Source organism: Delphinus delphis, chromosome 11 (assembly GCF_949987515.2).
Source record: "Delphinus delphis chromosome 11, mDelDel1.2, whole genome shotgun sequence".
NCBI classification, from domain to species: Eukaryota; Metazoa; Chordata; class Mammalia; order Artiodactyla; family Delphinidae; genus Delphinus; species Delphinus delphis.
Genome location: NC_082693.1, coordinates 39618346 through 39637636, shown reverse-complemented (window position 1 = coordinate 39637636; position 19291 = coordinate 39618346). Strand labels below are relative to the sequence as shown.

The 19291-nt window shown below is 56.5% G+C and overlaps 1 protein-coding gene across 2 annotated transcripts in view; it reads left to right on the top strand.

The window, feature by feature from the left end:
* Nucleotides 1-15002, top strand: part of NCKAP5L (NCK associated protein 5 like) — a 30418-nt gene extending 15416 nt beyond the window's left edge. The window contains exons 2-13 of one of the 2 annotated variants that reach the window (XM_060024739.1): nucleotides 1692-1753; nucleotides 2834-2991; nucleotides 3705-3773; nucleotides 3877-3915; nucleotides 4623-4742; nucleotides 7616-7729; nucleotides 8831-11460; nucleotides 12420-12582; nucleotides 12843-12924; nucleotides 13274-13582; nucleotides 13658-13800; nucleotides 14102-15002. In XM_060024739.1, coding sequence (XP_059880722.1) covers nucleotides 2869-2991; nucleotides 3705-3773; nucleotides 3877-3915; nucleotides 4623-4742; nucleotides 7616-7729; nucleotides 8831-11460; nucleotides 12420-12582; nucleotides 12843-12924; nucleotides 13274-13582; nucleotides 13658-13800; nucleotides 14102-14320 — 4011 coding nt within the window. In that variant the 5' untranslated portion in view covers nucleotides 1692-1753; nucleotides 2834-2868 and the 3' untranslated portion in view covers nucleotides 14321-15002. Of the gene's footprint in view, nucleotides 1-1691; nucleotides 1754-2833; nucleotides 2992-3704; nucleotides 3774-3876; nucleotides 3916-4622; nucleotides 4743-7615; nucleotides 7730-8830; nucleotides 11461-12419; nucleotides 12583-12842; nucleotides 12925-13273; nucleotides 13583-13657; nucleotides 13801-14101 lie in introns of those variants that run through there. The other variant, XM_060024738.2, reaches the window with a different exon arrangement.
* Nucleotides 15003-19291: the final 4289 nt, after the last annotated feature.

Below are 19291 nucleotides of genomic sequence, written 5' to 3'. Positions count from 1 at the left end.
ACTGTTTTATCTTTCCCTTTTCTGTCCTCCAGACACTGCCCTGTTCATCCTACTCCCCTCCTTCATCCCCCTGTTTTTTTTTTTTTAAATTTCCCACCCCAGCCCCTCTACTCCTGGAGGTGTCCACTGGGGAACTAAGTGGTGAGGGGGCTGAGGGGACACTGGTGATCTGTGGGGACAGGCCTCTCCTAGAGCAGTGGGAGCCTCTGCCTGGCAAGAGGATGGTGGCCCAGAGATGGGTGATGTGGGGTGGCCTGGAACTGGTCCAATGGTGGAGGTAACCCGAGGCCTTTTTTGGTTTTAACCTCTATTTGTGTATGTGGGAAGGAGGATTTTTCCTGAATTTTTTTCGTTTCTTTCGAGGCCTGTCCATTTCTAAATATGTCATGCATGATAATGTTGCGAGCAAAATGAAGTTATACTTGATACATTTTTATGACGTTAAAATAACAAAGGACTTTAGATTGTGGCAGAGTGTTAAAAAATACGCATTACACAGTTTTTCCTTTTATTCTGGTTTTCAGAAGCCCCCTTCCCATTATTGTGCACACATGCTTGTTCTCTCTCCCTCCCCCATCCCACCCAGAAAGGAGCATTCTCCCTTTCTGCTGTTACCCTTTCTCTTTCTAGGGTATCAGGCAGAGAAGAATGAGGACTGGGCTGGCCCTGCAGCTGGAGGGCTGGCAGGGACGGGGTTGAAGAGGAGGAGGCCCCTGAGGGCAGGGCAGAGGGGCAGCACCTCACATCTTTGGGAGACCCTCCTGCTCAGATCCCCTGGGTGACGGGCCTGGGACTCAGAGTCCACTTGCAAGTGAACCGCTGAAGTAGCAGTGGGCTCCAAAACGTGAAAAGCCTCCATTTATTGAGTCCATGCAAGACACTCTACATATCTCACTTCATGCTCCAACAACCCTTTGGACTAAGTATTCTTATCCCCATTTTACAGGTGAGGAACAGATTTTGCAGAGTCAGATTCTAACCCAGATCTCTCTAGCTGCAAAGCTCTGAGAGCACCGGGACTAACTACACAGAGCACACAGTACAACGTGTGTGTAGAGAGGTTGCATAGGAAGGGGGGACCCAGGCCCATCCACTGTGCTTTGTGAACCTGCCATATGATGTGGGCAGCATCCTTTGCCTCTGGAGCCTGCTTCAGACCAGGCTGGCACCCCCGCCTTGCCCTCCTTTTACGAGGTCAGTAGGAGAATCAGATGCGATTGATGATGCATGAGAAAGCGCCAGCACACAGGATGCACTCTGGGTATGTGGTGTAGCTTCCTGTGCCTCAGTTTCCTCATCTCACATATAGGTGTTGATAATAGCACTTAATTCCCTTTGTGGTTATGAGGATTAGAGAAGAATTTTGGAAGGGCTGTGTGGCTGTTCATTCCCCTCTGGCTGAGAGCTGGGGATGTTTGCACTGGCTCTTTCCTCTGCCTGGAATGCTTTTCCCATTCCAGGGTTTCATCCAGCCTTCATTCAGGTCTCTGCCTTGCTGTCACCTCCAGAGCCTTCTTGGAACCTGGTGTCTGTTCATTGGTTTATCTGGTATTACCTGCCTCCCCCAATAGAATGGGATCCTCATAAAGGCAGGGCTTTCTCTGGCTTGTTTATCCCTATGGCCCGGGATGCCAGGCCGCAGGAACCCAATAAATGCATGGCTGACGTCGTCTCCCTCTGTGTCTCCACAGGCAAGGTGACCATTCTGGCTGCTTGCATGAGTGTGCCAGCCTGGGTGAGAAGGCAGAGACAGGTGAGAGGCTGTGGAGCCTGTGCGTGCTGGTGGTGGGGACTGGAGGAGGAGGGCTGGGGTGGGAGAGGCAGCCCCTGTGCCCCATGGGGGGGGAAGAGCATTCAGATGCCTGATCGCTGCCAAGGGCTCCTCTCTTCCTTGGTCCCAAAGTGCTAAAGCCCCTTTTGTGGGAGCTGCAGTGGGTCAGGGAGGCAAGTAGCTGGTGGTAGACTGGGGGCCTCCCGCCTTTTATGTTAGGAAGGGTTTCCCATCTACTGGAAATTTCTGCAATATTTGTGTAGAGGAAGGAAATGAGTACTTTCCTCTAGCTGAGAAATTGAAACTCAAATGGAAGGTGAGGACTAATCAGGTAAAGCCAGTCACTATGGCAACAGTTTGGGGGCGGGGGGTGCGGGGATCACATAATGTGATACAGGTCAGAACCCTGGCTCTGTGTGCTCAGGCAATGACACACTAGTCTGTACAGCTGTCAGTCTGTCTCTTATATGCCACGTATCACACCAAGAAGTGTGAGTGTGGACAGTGAAGTGAAGACAGTGACCCTGCCCTCGCAGAGTCTTGGGGGACAGTCACAGAGCCGTGCGGGAGCAGTACCTGACCCGGCCTTGGAGTGGGGGCCCTGGAGAATGAATAGGAAGGAGCTGGCCAAGCAGTAGGGGGGTAGGTGTCAAGAGACCCCTGTGGAGGGCCCAGCATGCACAGAGGCTGGTCCCCCGGGGCCTCGCTGCAAGCAGGGAGTCTTGGAGGCCTGCAGGCCACCTCCCACTCTGCCCGAGAGGATACCGGGCGCCAGTCTGAGGCCAGCGTCAGCGGAGAATTCAGGTTTCTTGGCTCCTGGCCAGCGTCTGTGTGACCTGTGAGAGGGCGAGAGCAGTTACGCGTTTTATAAAACAATGGTCTGTTCTTGAGATGGGAAGAGTGTGTCTATGTATCTGTCCCGTGAGCAGGAATCTTAGCCTGACCCTGAGTTGTTACAGTGTCCGTGGCACGGGGGTCACACTGATCCAAACTCCGAGAATACTGACAAGTTTCATCTCTGTCCTCCTCCGCCTCCGCTCATCTCCCCATGCCCTGGAGTAGCCTGCGGGGCTTCTCTCACTTGTCCCCAGGGCCTGATGTCGGAGGCCATGGACCAGCCGGCCGGGAGCCCTGGAAACCCGAAGCCAGGAGAGGGTGGTGAGGGCAGCATGGAGCCGGGCACCTGCCAGGAGCTCCTGCACCGGCTGCGGGAGCTGGAGGTGGGGCACGGGGCGGCGGGGGGCAGCTGTGCTGGCCAGAGCCCTGGGGAGCTTGGGTGGGTTCTGGGGTGCGGGGGGCCTTCCTCTTCAACCTGCTTTGCCAGGCTGGAGCAGAGCTGAACGTTTCTTTAGCAGAGCCCCTCTGAGAACCCCTTTCCTTGCTCTTTGCTCTGCAGCCTGCGTGCCAGCGCAGGACAAAAGGCGTGCGCAAGGGGGGGCCATCCTAACCCCCAGAATGTCTCCCTTCTTTACCCCTCTTCTCCCCTTTCATGCCCCTGCTCTAGGAAAGGGGTGGCCGCAGAGGCCACAGAAAGGTCTCAGGAGTTGAGGGACAAAGACATGGATCCTTAAACTAGGCCTTTTACTACATGCCTAAGACCCTGCCCTCCTCCCTCCAGGCTCCTCTGCCCTCTCCCCAGGGAAATAAGGGTTACTTTTGGCACCTCCCACCTTCGGTCCTCCTGGTTGCTCTGTCTCCCCAGCCCCTGCAGCCTCACTGACTGAAGTTGGGGTAACAAAAGACCAGCCATCTCAGCTCTGCCTTCTTCATGCCCTGGGTCTGCAGGCCTCCCCCTGGCAGAATCAGACCAGAGCCAAGAGCTGGGGCAGGGGTAGAGCTAGTAGGCTCCTTGCCTCCCCTTCCCCAAGAGGGACTTGCCCGGGGGAAGAATGATCCCTTAGCTTCCTATTTGCCCTCCTCTTCCTTCCTGCAGGCAGAGAACTCGGCACTGGCCCAGGCCAATGAAAACCAGCGGGAGACCTACGAGCGCTGTCTGGACGAGGTCTGTGGAACTGATGCTCCCCACAGGGTGGATAGCTTGTCGATTCCAGGCAGAGGCTGGGTTGGCTGACAGCTCTTCCTCAGCTCTGCCTTTCTGTCCCCAGGTTGCCAACCATGTGGTGCAGGCGCTGCTGAACCAAAAGGTAAAAGGCCACAAGAGACTTTCTCACCCTCTGCCCTGAGCCCAGATGCCCTGGGAGGAGGCCCTGGGTACAGCAGGGGAGGGCCTTCCTGTGGACCCCTGTACCTGTTTAGATAGGGAATAGAGGAGGGTGGAAATGGCGTCTTGGCCCTCCAGTGAAGTCCCCTTTCTCTGTCTTGGACAGTCCATACTTGGCTAGGTAAGGCCAAGTCTCTGAGCTATGGTAACTTTGATTTGGGCTTGAATCCTTCTGTTATCCTGGCCCCAGCTAGTTTCTCCAGGTTTCGATGGCCCTGATAGCAATGTTGATGTTGTAAGCATAAGGTGACATCTAAATATTTACTCAAGTAGTGTGGGTAATTTCTTGACATGTGGGCCACTGACCCCCAGGTCTTCCTCTGCCTTATATGGGCCCTTCTTTGACGTGTGCTTTCTAAGAGGCAGGGGATTGCCTCCAGGATTGTGAAAGTTGCCAAAGGGAACGGAATTACCTCTGACCAGGGGTGGTAAACGTTAGAAAATTTACCATCCCCAGAAGATGTGATAGCCGTAAACATAGGCAGGGTCAGCTCCCTCAAAGAAGGAGGTTGCAAGAGAAGGGCATGCCCAGCAGGAGTGCCCGCTGCTCTGATGAAGGCGACTGCTCATACCACTCTCCCTCTCCCCACCATCCTCTCTTTGTCTTCCTCCACCTCCTGGGGGTGGCAGGACCTGCGGGAGGAGTGCATCAAGCTGAAGAAGAGGGTATTTGACCTGGAACGGCAGAACCAGATGCTGAGCGCCCTGTTTCAGCAGAAACTTCAGCTCACAGCAGGCTCCCTCCCTCAGGTGGGCACAAGAGATTCTCCTTCCTTCCTCACATCTCGGCTTCCTGCCTCCCCCCAGCCCTGTCAATATCATCACCCTCTCTTCTCCCAGACACCTACAGAAGTAGGCCGTCAGCCATTGCCCTCCATTCTGGGGGCTGTGGCCATCCAGGGCAGGCCGACCTAGCCTGATAGATCTGAGCCTTAGATGAGGGAGAAACTTCGTGAGTTCCCTTAAGCTTGGCTCTCCCCCACCTCCCAGGTGCTCCCCGCCCAGCTGGACGGTATCCCTTCTTGTTGACAGAAAAGATCCTTGCTTCCTCCTCCTTCAGATTGGTGGAGGCTGAAAATGCCATTATTTCGAGCTCCCAAGGGGCCCCTTTGGCCACTGCGTTGCCTTCTTCTTGGCCAGGGGCAGGGGTGGGGCCAGGTGTAAGGCAATGCTTGGTGTCACAGAGAGGTCAGGAAAGGCACTTCACCTGGATGACTCTGCATGCCTAGCTGCATGTGCTCACCCACTGACCCGAGAAGCAGGAGGCTACTGGGAATAAGTCCTGGGCTCAGTTAAGATGTCACTTGGGGTCCACTCTGTCAGGAAGCCCCAAGGATGGGGTGAGACCTGGGTGGGTCAGGAGCGGCTCCAGGTACCTGAGGTGAACGGTGGGGTTCTTAGGTCAACCAGCACACCGCCAACCCACCCCAACCTTGACAAGAAGAGAAACGCCTTGTGTGTATGTCTGAATTTGTGTGTCTGTGATGCAAACCAGGCAGCTCTTGGCCCCCAGATCCTGAGCAGGATGCCCTCAGCTCTCTGGGAAACCTGACCCCTGGCAGAGAAAGCGTCTCACCACCATGGCCTTTCCGCAGCTCCTGTCTCACCAGGCCGGTGCAGACCTGGGTAAATCAGCGGCAGTGACTCTGCAGCTCCCCCTGCCTTGGGTCTGTCCCTACTGTAGGGTTGACCCAGGAATCCCCAGAGACCTGACCCACACCAGCCAAGCTTACCCGGTTGTCCATACCCTTCTCAGTGACTGATGATAACAGAGGTGAAGATCATCCTGAAATCATTTGTTTTTTACTTAAATGAATTCTGGGATTTGAATTGGGAATTTTTTAATGAATTTTGGGGTTTGGGACCATAGATTGATCTTCCCCAGAAGTAACATGACATAATGGAAAGAGCACGAACCTTGGCCTCAGATAAACTTGGATTGGGTCCCTAACTTATCTAATTCTTAGCTGTGCAACCTTGGGTAAATTATTTAACCACACAAACCACAGGTTTTTTCCCTTATAAATGGGGATAAAAATACCTCTATTGCAGGTTGTTGTGAGGATTAAATGAGATAATATCTAGTGCTTGGCCCGTAGTAGATAGTCAATGACTGGTGGCTAGTTGTCATTATTAATGTTATTTCCAAGTTGTGCTTCGCTAGGATGGAGGCTCCATTGAGCAAATGCTAATTAAGCTCTTACTGTGAGCAGTGCCTTTGCCAACAGATATGGAATTGGACAGAGCTGTGGCCTGTGCAGAGCGAACGTAACTGCTGAGAGCTGGGGCTGCTGGACACTAAGGCAGGGCTACAGAGTGTGACACTGCTGGCCAAGAGCCCAAGGGGCAGAGAGGCCATCAGAGATGGGCTGGGGAGGGTTCCTTGAAGGAGGTGACGTCAGACCTGGGCCCTGATGGATGGGAGATTTTAAAAGACTGCAGTAGGGGTCTGGGAGAAGGGGTTCCCTGTGGAAGGAACAGAGCAGGGAATCCTAGGGAGCCGAGAGTTGTCTAGCTGGACTTGAGCAAAGGATGTGTAAAGAGTGAGTGAGAGAGCTGGGGATGGTGTCAGGGAAGGACCAGCAGGCCGGGCCGGAATGCCGGCAGAGGGCTTCAGACTTGTCTCTGGAGGCAGTGGGCAGGCAGAGGAGGCTATGAGTACAGAGACGCTTTAGACAAAGAAGAAAAAGATGCTTTAGGCTGCCTGGTACACAGGAGATTGAAAAGCCACCCAGCCAGGTCAGAGAGACTGAAATGCTGAGCAGGCTAGAGGTGTGAGGATCGTGGGCCGCAGGAGAGGCTGCAGCTGGCCAGGCTGGAGGGGAGGCAGAGACACCGCAGAGACAGGATTTAACAGCCATGGAGAATGAGACGGGGAGAGTTAAAGCTGACTTGTATCTAGTCGACATGCCTAGCAGAAGGGGAATGAGAGAGAAGTGATCCATGATTAAGTACTACTTTTGTGGGAATTCCCTGGCGGTCCAGTGGTTAGGACTCCACTCTTCCACTGCAGGGGGCGTAGGATTGATCCCTGGTTGGGGAACTAAGATCCCACATGCCGTGTGGTACAGCCAAAAACAGTACTACTTTTGTAATCCTCAGAGCAGAGATTTCACATGAGGCCATTCAGGGGAGACAGAAGTGATAACTCCCACTGTCTCTTTTCCAGGACCCAGTAACAAATGCCTCTTCCCTTAGTCTCAGCCAACCCCGTGGATGCTGGGTCACGGGTAGTCAGAACAAGAAGGGGCCTCGAGGCTCACCCTCTCTGTGATCAGGGAGGAGGCCCCTCAGAAAAGCAGAGGGTCCTGGAGGCTCGCTGGACACCTGGGTTAGGCCTGCCACTGCCTGCTGGCCCAGGGGCACTCCTCTTTCTCCAGATCTCCCTACCCTGTCCCACCTCCCGGCCACCTGGGCTTGCACGTCTTCAATCTACCTGTGCTGTGGTCTCCCGAGGCTCCTCTGACCAAGTGGTGAGAGCCACACCTTGGGCCGGGAGATGTCACCCAAGGAACAGACTTGGAAGAATGTTTCCCTGCCCCTGGATGGGAAGCCATAGCTTCCTGTGGGAGTAGGGACCTGGGATGGACAGCACCTGTGCTAACCTCGCCTCTCCCCTGCAGATCCCACTCGTCCCACTCCAGCTGCCTTCAGAGCCACCAGCCTCTCCCTCCCTGAGCTCCGCTGAGGGACCGGCCACCTCGCTGCCTCTGGGGCGCTGTGCTGGGCAGAGAGAGGTAGGAGCGCTGGGCACCGTGGTCTGTGGCTCCGCTGGCTCCGGGCTCGTCAGCCGGTGCTCCACGGCTGTTTCCTAATGAGTCCCAGGGGAAGGGCTGCTTCCGGGCACAGATTCTTGTCCAGGCTGGGTGTGAGCCCTCAGCTGTCTGCCTCGTACCAAGAAAAACAGATCCCCACCCCCAGCCACTGGTCTCATGAGCAGAGGCGTTATAGTACAGCAGTGAGCCTCACAGTTAATACTTCCTGAGCTCTTAGTCTGTGCCAGGCACTGTGCTGGACACCTGGATCTCATTTTTTTTTGGTAATTTTTGGCATAAATTTATAATCATACACATATTTACTTATCCCAGTCCAGAACTATTACTCATTCATTCTTTTGCATATCTGGTTTCATTCATCTTATTTTGTGAAATTAAACATAATCACCATCCTATTTTACAGGTGATACAATGAAGCTTAGATTAAATAACTTGCTGAAAGTCATATAACTAGTTAAGCAGTGGACCTGGGTCTTGAACCCCTACAATCTGGCTCTAGAGCCCATGTAGGTAACCACTGTACCAGATTAGACGGGGCCTAAGAAGGCGCCCGGGAGAAGCAGGAAAGGGTTTGCAATGGAGTCATTCCCAGTCTGCTTCTCCACGGGGATCAGCTCAGCAGGACAGCTGCCTGACCTGAGGAGGCCCGGGCTTGCCTGCAGCAACTGACTTAGGACTTGGCCACATCACATCCCTTTCTTGAGTCTGTGTTCTTTCTGGAGCCTGAGAAATGGACAGGCCTCCCTCCCCTGGGGCAAACATAGATACCAGGGTTGTAGGTGGTCAGCCCTGTTGACCCACAAATACTGGTAGCAAGTGGTGCTGAGATAACCAGAAAGGGAGATGGGTGCCCACCCAACCCGAGGTGTGCCAGGAAGGACAGCTGGGGTAACCCGGACTCAGAGACTCCTGGGGAAGCTTTCCAGCATATCCCAGAAGCTATCAGTTCCTTTTTGGGGACACAGACAAACCAGGCCAGCTCTGTTCCTGGCATACTCAGTTATGCCAGCTCGGGTCTCCGGCCTGCACACAGTCTCCTCCTCATGCCATTTCTCCCCCAAGGTGTGTTGGGAGCAGCAGCTGCGGCCAGGAGGCCCAGGACCCCCGGCCGCCCCACCCCCAGCGCTGGAGGCCCTATCCCCGTTCCTTCGAAAGAAAGCCCAGATCCTGGAGGTGCTGAGAGCCCTGGAAGAGACTGACCCCTTGCTTCTGTGCTCACCTGCCACCCCCTGGCCGCCTCCAGGCGAGGGTTCCGGCTCCCCAGAGCCCATCAATGGCGAGCTATGTGGCCCACCTCAGCCTGAACCCTCTCCCTGGGCCCCCTACCTGCTACTAGGTCCTGGTAGCCTGGGAGGCCTGCTGCACTGGGAGCGCCTCTTAGGGGGCCCAGGGGAGGAAGAGAGTGCTGGGCGGCCCTGGGGCCCTAGTAGGGGCTCCCCACAGGCCCAGGGCACCGGTTCCGGGCCACCCTGCGCCCCAGGCAGCAGCTCCTCCTCCTCTTCTGATGAGGCAGGTGACCCCAACGAGGCACCCAGCCCTGACACCCTGCTCGGGGCCCTGGCCCGCAAACAGCTGAACCTGGGCCAGCTCCTCGAGGACACGGAGTCTTACCTACAGGCCTTCTTGGCCGGGGCCGCTTGCCCGCTCGGCGGGGAACAGCCGGGTCCCAGGCAGCCATCCTCCCCAGACCAGGGGCCCTCACAGCTGTCCAAGTCCAAAGGCCTCCCCAAGTCAGCTTGGGGAGGGGGTACCCCGGAGGCCCACAGGCCGGGCTTTGGTGCTACCTCAGAGGGCCAGGGGCCTCTCCCCTTCCTCAGCGTGTTCATGGGTGCAGGGGACGCCCCCCTGGGCTCACGATCTGGCCACCCCCACTCCTCATCTCAGGTGAAAAGCAAGCTCCAAATTGGCTCCCCTTCTCCCGGGGAAGCCCAAGGACCCCTTCTGCCCCCTCCAGCCAGAGGTCTCAAGTTTCTAAAGCTGCCTCCAGCCTCAGAGAAGGTACCCAGCCCAGGGGGCCCCCAGCTCAGCCCCCAGCTCCCCCGGAACTCCCGAATCCCCTGTCGGAACAGTGGCTCAGACGGCAGCCCCTCCCCGCTGCCGGCCCGCAGGGGTCTGGGCGGAGGAGAGCTGTCCCCAGAGGGGTTGCAGGGTCTGCCCACCAGCCCGTCACCCTGCCCCACAACCCCAGATTCTGCACAGCTCAGACCTCCCCAGCCAGCCTTGTCCACTACGCTTTCCCCGGGACCAGTGGTGTCTCCTTGCTACGAGAACATTCTGGACCTTTCCCGGAGCACCTTTAGGGGGCCTTCCCCAGAGCCACCTCCATCCCCGCTGCAGGTGCCCACCTACCCACAACTAACTCTGGAGGTGCCACGGGCCCCTGAGGTCCTCAGAAGCCCTGGAGTCCCCTCCAGCCCTTGCCACCCAGAATCCTGCCCCTATGAGAGTGCCCAGGAGAAGAGTTTGGACAAGGCAGGCTCGGAGTCTCCCCACCCTGGCCGCAGGACCCCCAGCAGCTCGTCCAAGAAACCTGGTCAGGGGCCGAGCCGGCGACCTGGGGATCCTGGCTACACACCTCTGCGGGACAGACTAGCAGCCCTGGGGAAACTGAAGACTGGCCCCGAGGGGCCCCAGGGCCCAGAAAAGAATGGGGTGCCAGCTAGGCCTGGCACCGAGAAGGCCCGGGGAGGAGGGAAGTCAGGGGAGAGCACTGGAGACACAGCGCCCTCTGCCTCCAGGCCCCCTGAGCAGCCAGAAGCCAAGGGGGCCCTGCGGGGGGCCGTGGCCTTAGGCACAAGCAGCCTGAAGCAACAGGAATCTGGGCTCCTGGGGGACCCTGGGTCCCGAGTCTACTCTTCGCACTCCATGGGGGCCCGGGTGGACCTGGAGCCTGTCTCACCAAGGAGCTGCCTCACCAAAGTGGAGCTGGCCAAGAGCCGGCTGGCAGGGGCCCTGTGCCCCCAGGTACCCCGCACCCCTGCCAAAGTGCCAACCTCAACCCCTAGCCTCGGCAAGCCCAATAAGAGTCCCCATGGCAGCCCGACAAAGCTGCCTTCTAAGTCGCCCACCAAGGTGGTGCCCCGACCTGTGGCCCCACCAGCCACCAAGGAGGCCCCCAAGCCTGACAAGGGGAAGGGCCCACCCTGGGCAGACAGCAGCGGCACTACAGCCCAGCCCACACCCCCAGCACCTGGCCCTGCCGACCCAGGCCCAGGCCCTGAGGGGCGGGCCCCACACTCGGCCATTGAGGAGAAGGTGATGAAGGGCATCGAGGAGAACATGCTGCGGCTCCAGGGCCAGGAGCGGGCCCCCGGCACCGAGGCCAAGCACCGCAACGCTAGCAGCATCGCCAGCTGGTTCGGCCTTAAGAAGAGCAAGCTGCCAGCGCTGAACCGCCGCACAGAGGCCGCCAAGGGCAAGGAAGGGGCTGGCGGGGGCTCCCCGCTCCGGAAGGAGGTCAAGATGGAAGCCCGGAAGCTGGAGGCCGAGAGCCTCAACATCTCCAAGCTGATGGCCAAGGCGGAAGACCTGCGCCGGGCACTGGAGGAGGAGAAGGCCTACCTGAGCAGCAGGGCCCGGCCACGGCCCGGGGGACCAGCGCCAGGGCCCGGTGCAGGCCTGGGGCAAGTGCAGGGCCAGCTGGCCGGCATGTACCAGGGTGCGGACACCTTCATGCAGCAGCTGCTCAACAGGTGAGAGCCTGGGACCAGCTGGCAGGGGCTTGGTGGCTGGGGGCCCTTTTCCCTACACAGGCATCCCTGGGGTTGGGACTGCCTTTCCCAGGAACTGGGGCTTCCCAGAGGTCAAAGGGTGTAGGAGGTCAAATGAAATGGCACCAAAGCATCTTGAGGGTTAACGGCCTGGCCCAGAGGAGAGACTGGGGCCTCGAACAAGGGGCCAGGGGTTTGTGTCCCAGCTCCCCTCCTCTGTGGCTGGCTGATATTCAACTTGCTGAGACCCAGTTTCTCATTTGAGAAGAGTTAACAGTCCACATTTTCTTGGACTGTCTTGAGTCAGGTGAGGCAGCCTGTCTGAGGTGCAGCATTGCAGTAGTTAAGGGAGTGCTAGTACCTAACTGGGCTGACGCAGGTCTTCTCCCTCCGGGGTTTTCTATCCTGTAGAAAAAGGAGGGCTCCCTTCCCACCTTGCCCTTTGGCACCTGCCACAGACTCGGCAAAAGGAGCTGTGGTTTAGAGAAGGGGCTACCCCATCTTGGGGTTGCTGTGTCTGGGCCAGGTAAGGCAGAATGTCCTCAGGAATCGGGCTCCAGGCAGGGTGTGGTTTGGACAGCAAGTGCGCTCAAAGTCAGCTGGGGTAGGCAGGGTGTGTCGCGTGTGGACCAGTATGTGACCAAGTTTGCTCTCTACCGGCAGACATTGTCGGAGAGGTCTCTAGGCTTGACCCTGAGTAGCTTTGGGGGAGTTCTCCCATATTCCCTGCCCCTGCTGATCCTCTGGAGTTTTCCCTGGGGTCTTGGCCTGTTCCTGGTGTCAGGAGAGGTTGATGTGGGAAGCCACCAGGGATATGTCCTCTTCCCCAGGGGCAGGGAGCAGTGGGTGCCTCACTAGGCCCAGCACCATTGGAGGGAGGGAGGCCAGAATGTGGAGTGGGCTCAGGCCTCCCTCACAGCAATCTGCACTGCTTCCCCTAGGGTGGATGGCAAGGAGCTGCCCCCCAAGAGCTGGCGGGAGCCCAAACCTGAGTATGGCGATTTCCAGCCAGTGTCCTCTGACCCCAAGAACCCCTGGCCGGCCTGTGGGCCCCGAAATGGCCTGGTGGGCCCTCTTCAGGGCTGCGGAAAACCTCCTGGGAAGGTAAGTTCCTGGGGCGCAGGCTGGGTGGAGGGCCTGGCTCTGTGGCCCTGCCAGGTCTCTTACCGCCTGGAGGGCTCCCCTTCCCTGGGACCTGGAAGCTGCTGGATGCCTTTCTGGTCTCCGAGGAGAATGGGGAGGGGAGAGGGCCTCCTGAGGGCTGGCAGGTTGCCAGGACTCTCAGACCCATACTCCAAGGATCCTGATGGAGGGGATTAGGGTGGAGGAGGAATGGGCTCTGAGGTCTCCTGTACCCTGTACAGCCAAGCAGCGAGCCGGGGAGGCGGGAAGAGATGCCCTCAGAGGACAGTCTGGCTGAGCCAGTGCCCACCTCACATTTCACAGGTCAGCAGGGTCAAGGGCCAAGGCTGGGACCTGCCCCTTACCCCCTGCTTGCTTTACTCCTTCCTGTCACCACGGCAGGTGCCAGGCCCTATAGCATCTTGGTGCCAAGCATCAGTGGGCACTGGGGCTGCACAGGAATAAATCCCTCCCAGCCTAATAGGGTACCTGCCCCGCCCTCTTCCCCAGGACTAGGGGAGGTGGGGCAGGGCAGGCAGGGATGACTGAGCCGGTGGGGCCAGGAGGGGCCCTGACCAAGGGTGGGACCTGGGCAGGGGCAGAAAGCCAGAAGAAAGCAGAGGGGCTGAGCCGTTTGCAGCTTCACATCCCTGACTTCCCCTCCCCTCCCCAGCCTGTGGCTCTTTGACTCGAACTCTGGACAGTGGCATTGGGACCTTCCCGCCCCCAGACCATGGCAGCAGTGGGACCCCCAGTAAGAATCTTCCCAAGACCAAGCCACCACGGCTGGAGCCCCCAGCCGGGGTGCCCCCAGCTCGGCCCCCACCCCTTACCAAAGTCCCCCGCCGTGCCCACACACTGGAGCGTGAGGTGCCTGGCATAGAGGAGCTGCTGGTGAGCGGGCGGCACCCCAGCATGCCGGCCTTCCCCGCCCTGCTCACCGCTGCTCCGGGCCACCGGGGCCATCAGACCTGTCCCCACGGTGAGTGCCTGGGCAGGGGGGTGGGCCTCTCTGGGAGCTCCACCCACCACCCACCTTCCCCTTGTCCCTGCATAGATCCTTGTGAAGACCCAGGTCCTCCTGCTCCTGTCCAGCTGGCCAAGAACTGGACCTTCCCCAACGCGAGGGCAGCCAGCGGCTCCTCTGACCCTTTCCTATGCCCACCCCGACAACTGGAGGGGCTGCCCAGGACCCCCATGGTGAGCATGGCCGAAGGGGAAAAGGGAACAGCACTGGAGGGCAGGAGGGAACGACATGGGGTGAGGTACAGCCCTGTCCGGGAGGAGTACTGAGTGGGCAGCCCACCCCCCACCCCCACCTTCTCACACCCCTCTTGGGGAAAGGGCTTCTCTCCCTTCCGGAACCTTGGTGGGACTGTGGGACTGTGCTCAGTCGCGCCTCCAGCCTGCTTCCTCTGCAGTGCCCCCGTCAGGTGGGCAGAGCCTCTCAGGCGGGGAGGGGTGAGAGGAGCTTCCTCCCGAGCCTTCCCTCCTTCCCCAGGCCCTGCCCGTGGACGTGGACGGAAAGCGGAGCCTGGAGCCCAGCCGCCCAGCTCCTGCGCCCCAGGGCCCAGCGTTTGGGGGGAGCCGCACCCCCAGCACATCGGACGTGGGCGAGGAAGGGAGAGTGGCCAGTGGGGGTCCCCCGGGGCTGGAGACCTCAGAGTCTCTCAGTGACTCACTCTATGACTCGCTGTCCTCCTGCGGGAGTCAGGGCTGAGCGGTTGCAGCGGCCACGCCCCGCTCTGGCGTCGGAGACCGCGGACTGGGCCGGCTCGCCTCACGCCCCGCCCCCTCGGGGCCCGTGGGGCCCCTCCCTGAAGGGACCAAGGAGGTAGATGGACAAGAAGGTGAAGGGGGTCCCCGGCACACCCCACTGCCCGCCGCTGCTGTGGAGGAGATGACCGCTCTCAGCTCAGGGAGAGACCCCACCCTTGGTCCCTTCTCTCACCCAGAGTAAGGCTCTTCCTCTGCGGGACTGGGGGTTCGAGGCCGCTGTGTCCCGGCCCCCAGCTCCCACTTCAGGCTGAGCCATCTTGTGGTGCTGGGCTTCCTGCCCACCAGCCGTGCCATCTCCACCCACCCTGGCAGCTCCCCTGCCTCAGAAGCCCCGTGCTGGTGGAGTTCAGGGGCGAGGGGTCAAGTTGCCTTCTCTCTGTCTGCCCTGGCCCTCCCCGCTGTCTGGATGGTGCTGCCCTCTCCTGCCCCATGTCTTTGGGGCCCATTTGTTGTCTTTTTTGTTGTGTTTTTTTTTATATTAAAGCACCTGGCCCAGTCTCCACCCGCCCGCGCCCCCTCCTCCCATCCCCACACTGCGGTTAATTTATCTGTTGTTAAAAAACGCGGCTGCTCTGCTTCCAGCCTCTGCTTCTGCCGTATCCCTAATAAAACGTGGAGGCCCCTCCCTGCCCCTGACTCAGCTCATTCTGTGGGAGGACTCAGGGATGGACAGGCAGGTGGAGACTGCGTGGGCACCGGGGTGCAGGACTCCAGGGCCCTGGACTCTGCTCCAGGCTCCCTTGTGAGGCAGCTCCCTCCACCAGGGCCACTGGCTGGAGTCACCCTAGAAGGTAACTAAGGGTTGGGGAAGTGGGGTCTGTTTAGACCTGGAATGGTGCCTGGGGGTGGGGAAATTCCCCTGGCACAGAGCTTGGGTGGGGCAGAAGACTGGGCTGCCCCTCGGAGAGAAGATGGGGAGGGCGTCTTTGGGCGTGCGCTCAAACACTGGACATACCAGCTCAGGTGGGACGTGCATCTGAGCTTCAGGGGCCCAGGAGTAGACAGAGTTAAGTGTCCACACCTCCCGTTGTCGTGAAGTGAGGCGCAACTGGGCCTCCAACTTGCCGCCTTCTAGTCTCTCCACGGACTTTGGGCTTTCCTCAGAGCTTCTTGCCCCTATTTCTACCTCAGATTTCAGCCAGAAGTTCCCCTGGCTCTCGAATTCTCACTTTAGGATGGGGAGGCCAGGAATGAGGCTGTGTGGAAGGGTCTCCGTGTGACGTGAGAAGGCCATGGGGTGAGTGGTTGTCGCCCTCCAGCCCTTGGATTTCCTGTTAGACGTGGAGTTGGACAGTGACCTGAAGGTGACCCAGGTGGCCCCAGCCCATCTCACACTGGCCAGTCAAGTTGGGCCTATGGGAAGGCCTCCTTCCGGCCCAGGTTGCAAGATGTGGGGTGACTCGTCCAGAGCACACCCCCTGCCGTTGTCTGCACTCACCGCCGCCCCATGACATACCGTCTGGAGGCCACCTGGGCATCATGCATGCTTAACACCCCTGGCCTTGTGGCTGGGACTCTGGACAGTTCATCATGGAGATAGGGGGCCCTGTACTGAATACATGGTCTTTGTTGACATCACAGGCTTGCCAAGCTGAGGTAAGGGGTGCCTGGACAGGGAGTAGTGCTGGGCCTGTTCACAACTCGGTTATACCACTGGATGCTGTCCTGTACTCTGACCAGCCCAAGGAAGGTCAGGGGCGGGGAGGTTGTTAACGCCTCCCTTTATACTAGCTCCTTCCAGCAGTGTCTCTCCAGCCCTGAATGGTCCAGAGAGCAGTGAAAGAACTCCCTGTTAAATACCTACCATATTGCCAGCCTCCTGTTTCATTTCATAGATGAAGACATTGAAGCTCGAAAACATTCAATGGGGGAATTTCTTGGTGGTCCAGTGGTTAAGACTCTGTGCTCCCAGTGCAGGGGCGTGGATTCGATACCTGGTGGGGGAACTAAGAGCCTGCATGCCACATGGCGCAGCCAAAAAAAATAATAATAAATATTCAGTGATTTTCCAAGGCTGAGAAATGATGGAGCCTGGTGGGAGTGATTCTTTTTGGGTGTGTAACTTTGCTCTCTTCTGCCAGGACTTTAATCTCCTCCTCCCTTTTTGGCCTTGGATCACTTCTGAGGGGCAGGGCTGGAGAGCACTGGACTGGGCGTCGAGTCTTTCTTAGCCACTGAGTCTGGTTCTGTGGGGAAAGTTACATCCCTTCTCTGGGCCTTGGTTTTCCTTATCTATGGACGATTGGGAAATTGGACCAGACCAGCTTTCTCCTCAGCTCTCTGCTCTTCCCACCCCTCTCCCAACCTGGCCATTTTCCCTCCTGTTTCCCTTAGTTGATGTCATCATTGAGGAAATTAACACGACTTAGAGAAGTGTCGAGTCAGACATCTTGATTTTCTTCAAATGTCAGGATCGCATTTTCTTCTATCTTCTGCTTCCAGGTAGCTATGCCACTGTCCCTTCTGCTTTTAGGGGCTTAAGGATGTTATTACCAAGCTGCTGATCTCTGCCTCTTGCCAGGCGGGCTTAAAGAAGTCTACATCCTTCTCTTAACTTTTTATTTCTTGGTTTCTTAAGCCCTTCATTCTGTTTGAACCTGATGCATTACCTCATTTCCTTGTTAAAACAGAATTGTTCGCCTACAGGATATTTATCCTACTTCCTTTCCGGGAAGGAGCTTGGCATGGTGGGTTCAACTCTGGACTCCACCTCCTACAAGCTGAGACCAAGGATCCATGCATGTTTCTGTCACCAGGGTCTGCTCAGTCTGCTGCTGGGCTCTGTCCTGCAGTGTTTGCAAATGCAAGGTGGCCTCTTAGGCCCCAGGGCAACGTGGGCCACCTGAGAAGAAGCTCACTGCCAGTCACCAGGGCAGAGTAGCATCAGCCATACTTGGTACCTGGAGCCAGCCCTTCCCTACCAACCATTCCAAGGTGGGCAGCTCTCGTCCCTAGGTCCCCCAGTGTGCTACCAAGGGGTGCTGGGCCCAGACAAGCCACCCCCGGTGCACATGACTGTGTGTGCCCTCCACACAAACAGAATATTCCATCTGAAATAATTCTGTGGCAGGGGACACACAGGTGAGTTCAAGACACTCCCGGGAAACCAATTTCTCTTTGTACTTCAGGGAAGGGTTTGGCTAAAAGACCACTTGATCCTCACTATGGCAGGACACTTCATATCTCAGTTTGCAACATCTGCTTGCACAGTTAAGGTGACCTCACTTTTTTCTCCATGAACAATGGGTGAATGTTTGCCTTACCATTGTGTATGACCCTTTCTGCTGGATTTCCCAGACAAAAGAAGCCCAAACTTTCAGACCCCCCTTCTTTGTCCCCCACAAATGGCATCAAGTCATCAGCAAAAGACTATAAAAAGGTTCCAGATTCCACCTTAATGGGTACCCTGTCTCTTGCAGGAAATGTCCCAAAATGTTAACTGAGGTTTTCTGTGGGTTGCCAGTGGTTTTTATTTTCTTCTTCACCCTCTTCTAGATTTTCTACAAATAGTGTTTTGTTTCCTTTATCAAAAAGTTTTTAAAGGAAACAGTCATTCTCTGCAGCAAATTCTAGGTATGTATCCCCTTCTATAGTCCTGGGTGAGTTAATTCAAGCATATAAGTAATTTTTTTTAAGACATATGTTTGTTTTTTTTTTTTTTTTTGCGGTACGCGGGCCTCTCACTGTTGTGGCCTCTCCCGTTGCGGAGCACAGGCTCCGGACGCGCAGGCCCAGCGGCCATGGCTCACGGACCCAGCCACTCCGCGGCATCTTGCCGGACCGGGGCACGAACCCACGTCCCCCGCATCGGCAGGCAGACCCCCAACCACTGCGCCACCAGGGAAGCCCGACATATGAATTTAAAGTAAGTATAGGTGAGCATTTCTTTGATCTTGGGGTAAGGAAGATCTTTTTTAAAAACCTTCTTTTGTAATTATTAAAGACATAGATTATAAAAGTGCATGTTCATGGTCTAAAAACTAATTGAGATTGAATAGAATATTCATATAAGGAAGAGGAAGTCTCTCATATTCCAACTCCCAGTCTTACTCCCCAGACATAACCCAAGTTGATTGGAATTCCTTTCAAATCACTTTTTTTTTTCCTTTGAGAATTATGTTTTATTCGGTGGACATTCTGAGGACTTCAAGCCCAGGAGACAGTCTCTCAGATAGCTCTAAGGGATAGCTCCCTCAAATTGCTTTTTAAATGCACACACACACAAACACACAGAGTATGTTTATGTTGACCTTTTATTAGACAATGAGATTATTCTATAATTACTGATCTGCTTCTTTCAGCACTTACTAATGTATCTTGGAGATCTTTCCAAAGCCCATGAATATCCATTATCCTACACGGTCTTCCATTGTATGGGTGTGCAATGTTTACGTGTTTTCCCATGACAAACAATGCTGCAGTGAACGTTGCATATGTGTCTTTGGCCACTCTTGTGTATTTCCATAAGGTAAATTCCTATAAATGGAATTGCTGCATTATAGAATATGCTTAATTTAAAAACTTTTATAGGTATTAACAAATTGCGCTTCGTCAACAATGTATAAGTGAGACTATCTTCTATATCATTGAGTAGTATCAAATTTTTTTTTTTAATTTATTTTTGGCTGTGTTGGGTCTTCATTTCTGTGCGAGGGCTTTCTCTAATTGCAGAAAGCGGGGCCACTCTTCATCACGGTGCGCAGGCCTCTCACTATCACAGCCTCTCTTGTTGCAGAGCACAGGTTCCAGACGCGCAGCCTCAGTAGTTCTGGCTCACGGGCCTAGTTGCTCCGCAGCATGTGGGATCTTCCCAGACCAGGGCTCGAACCCATGTCCCCTGCATTGGCAGGCAGATTCTCAACCACTGCGCCACCAGGGAAGCCCAGTATCAAACTTTTTATTCTTAGCCAGT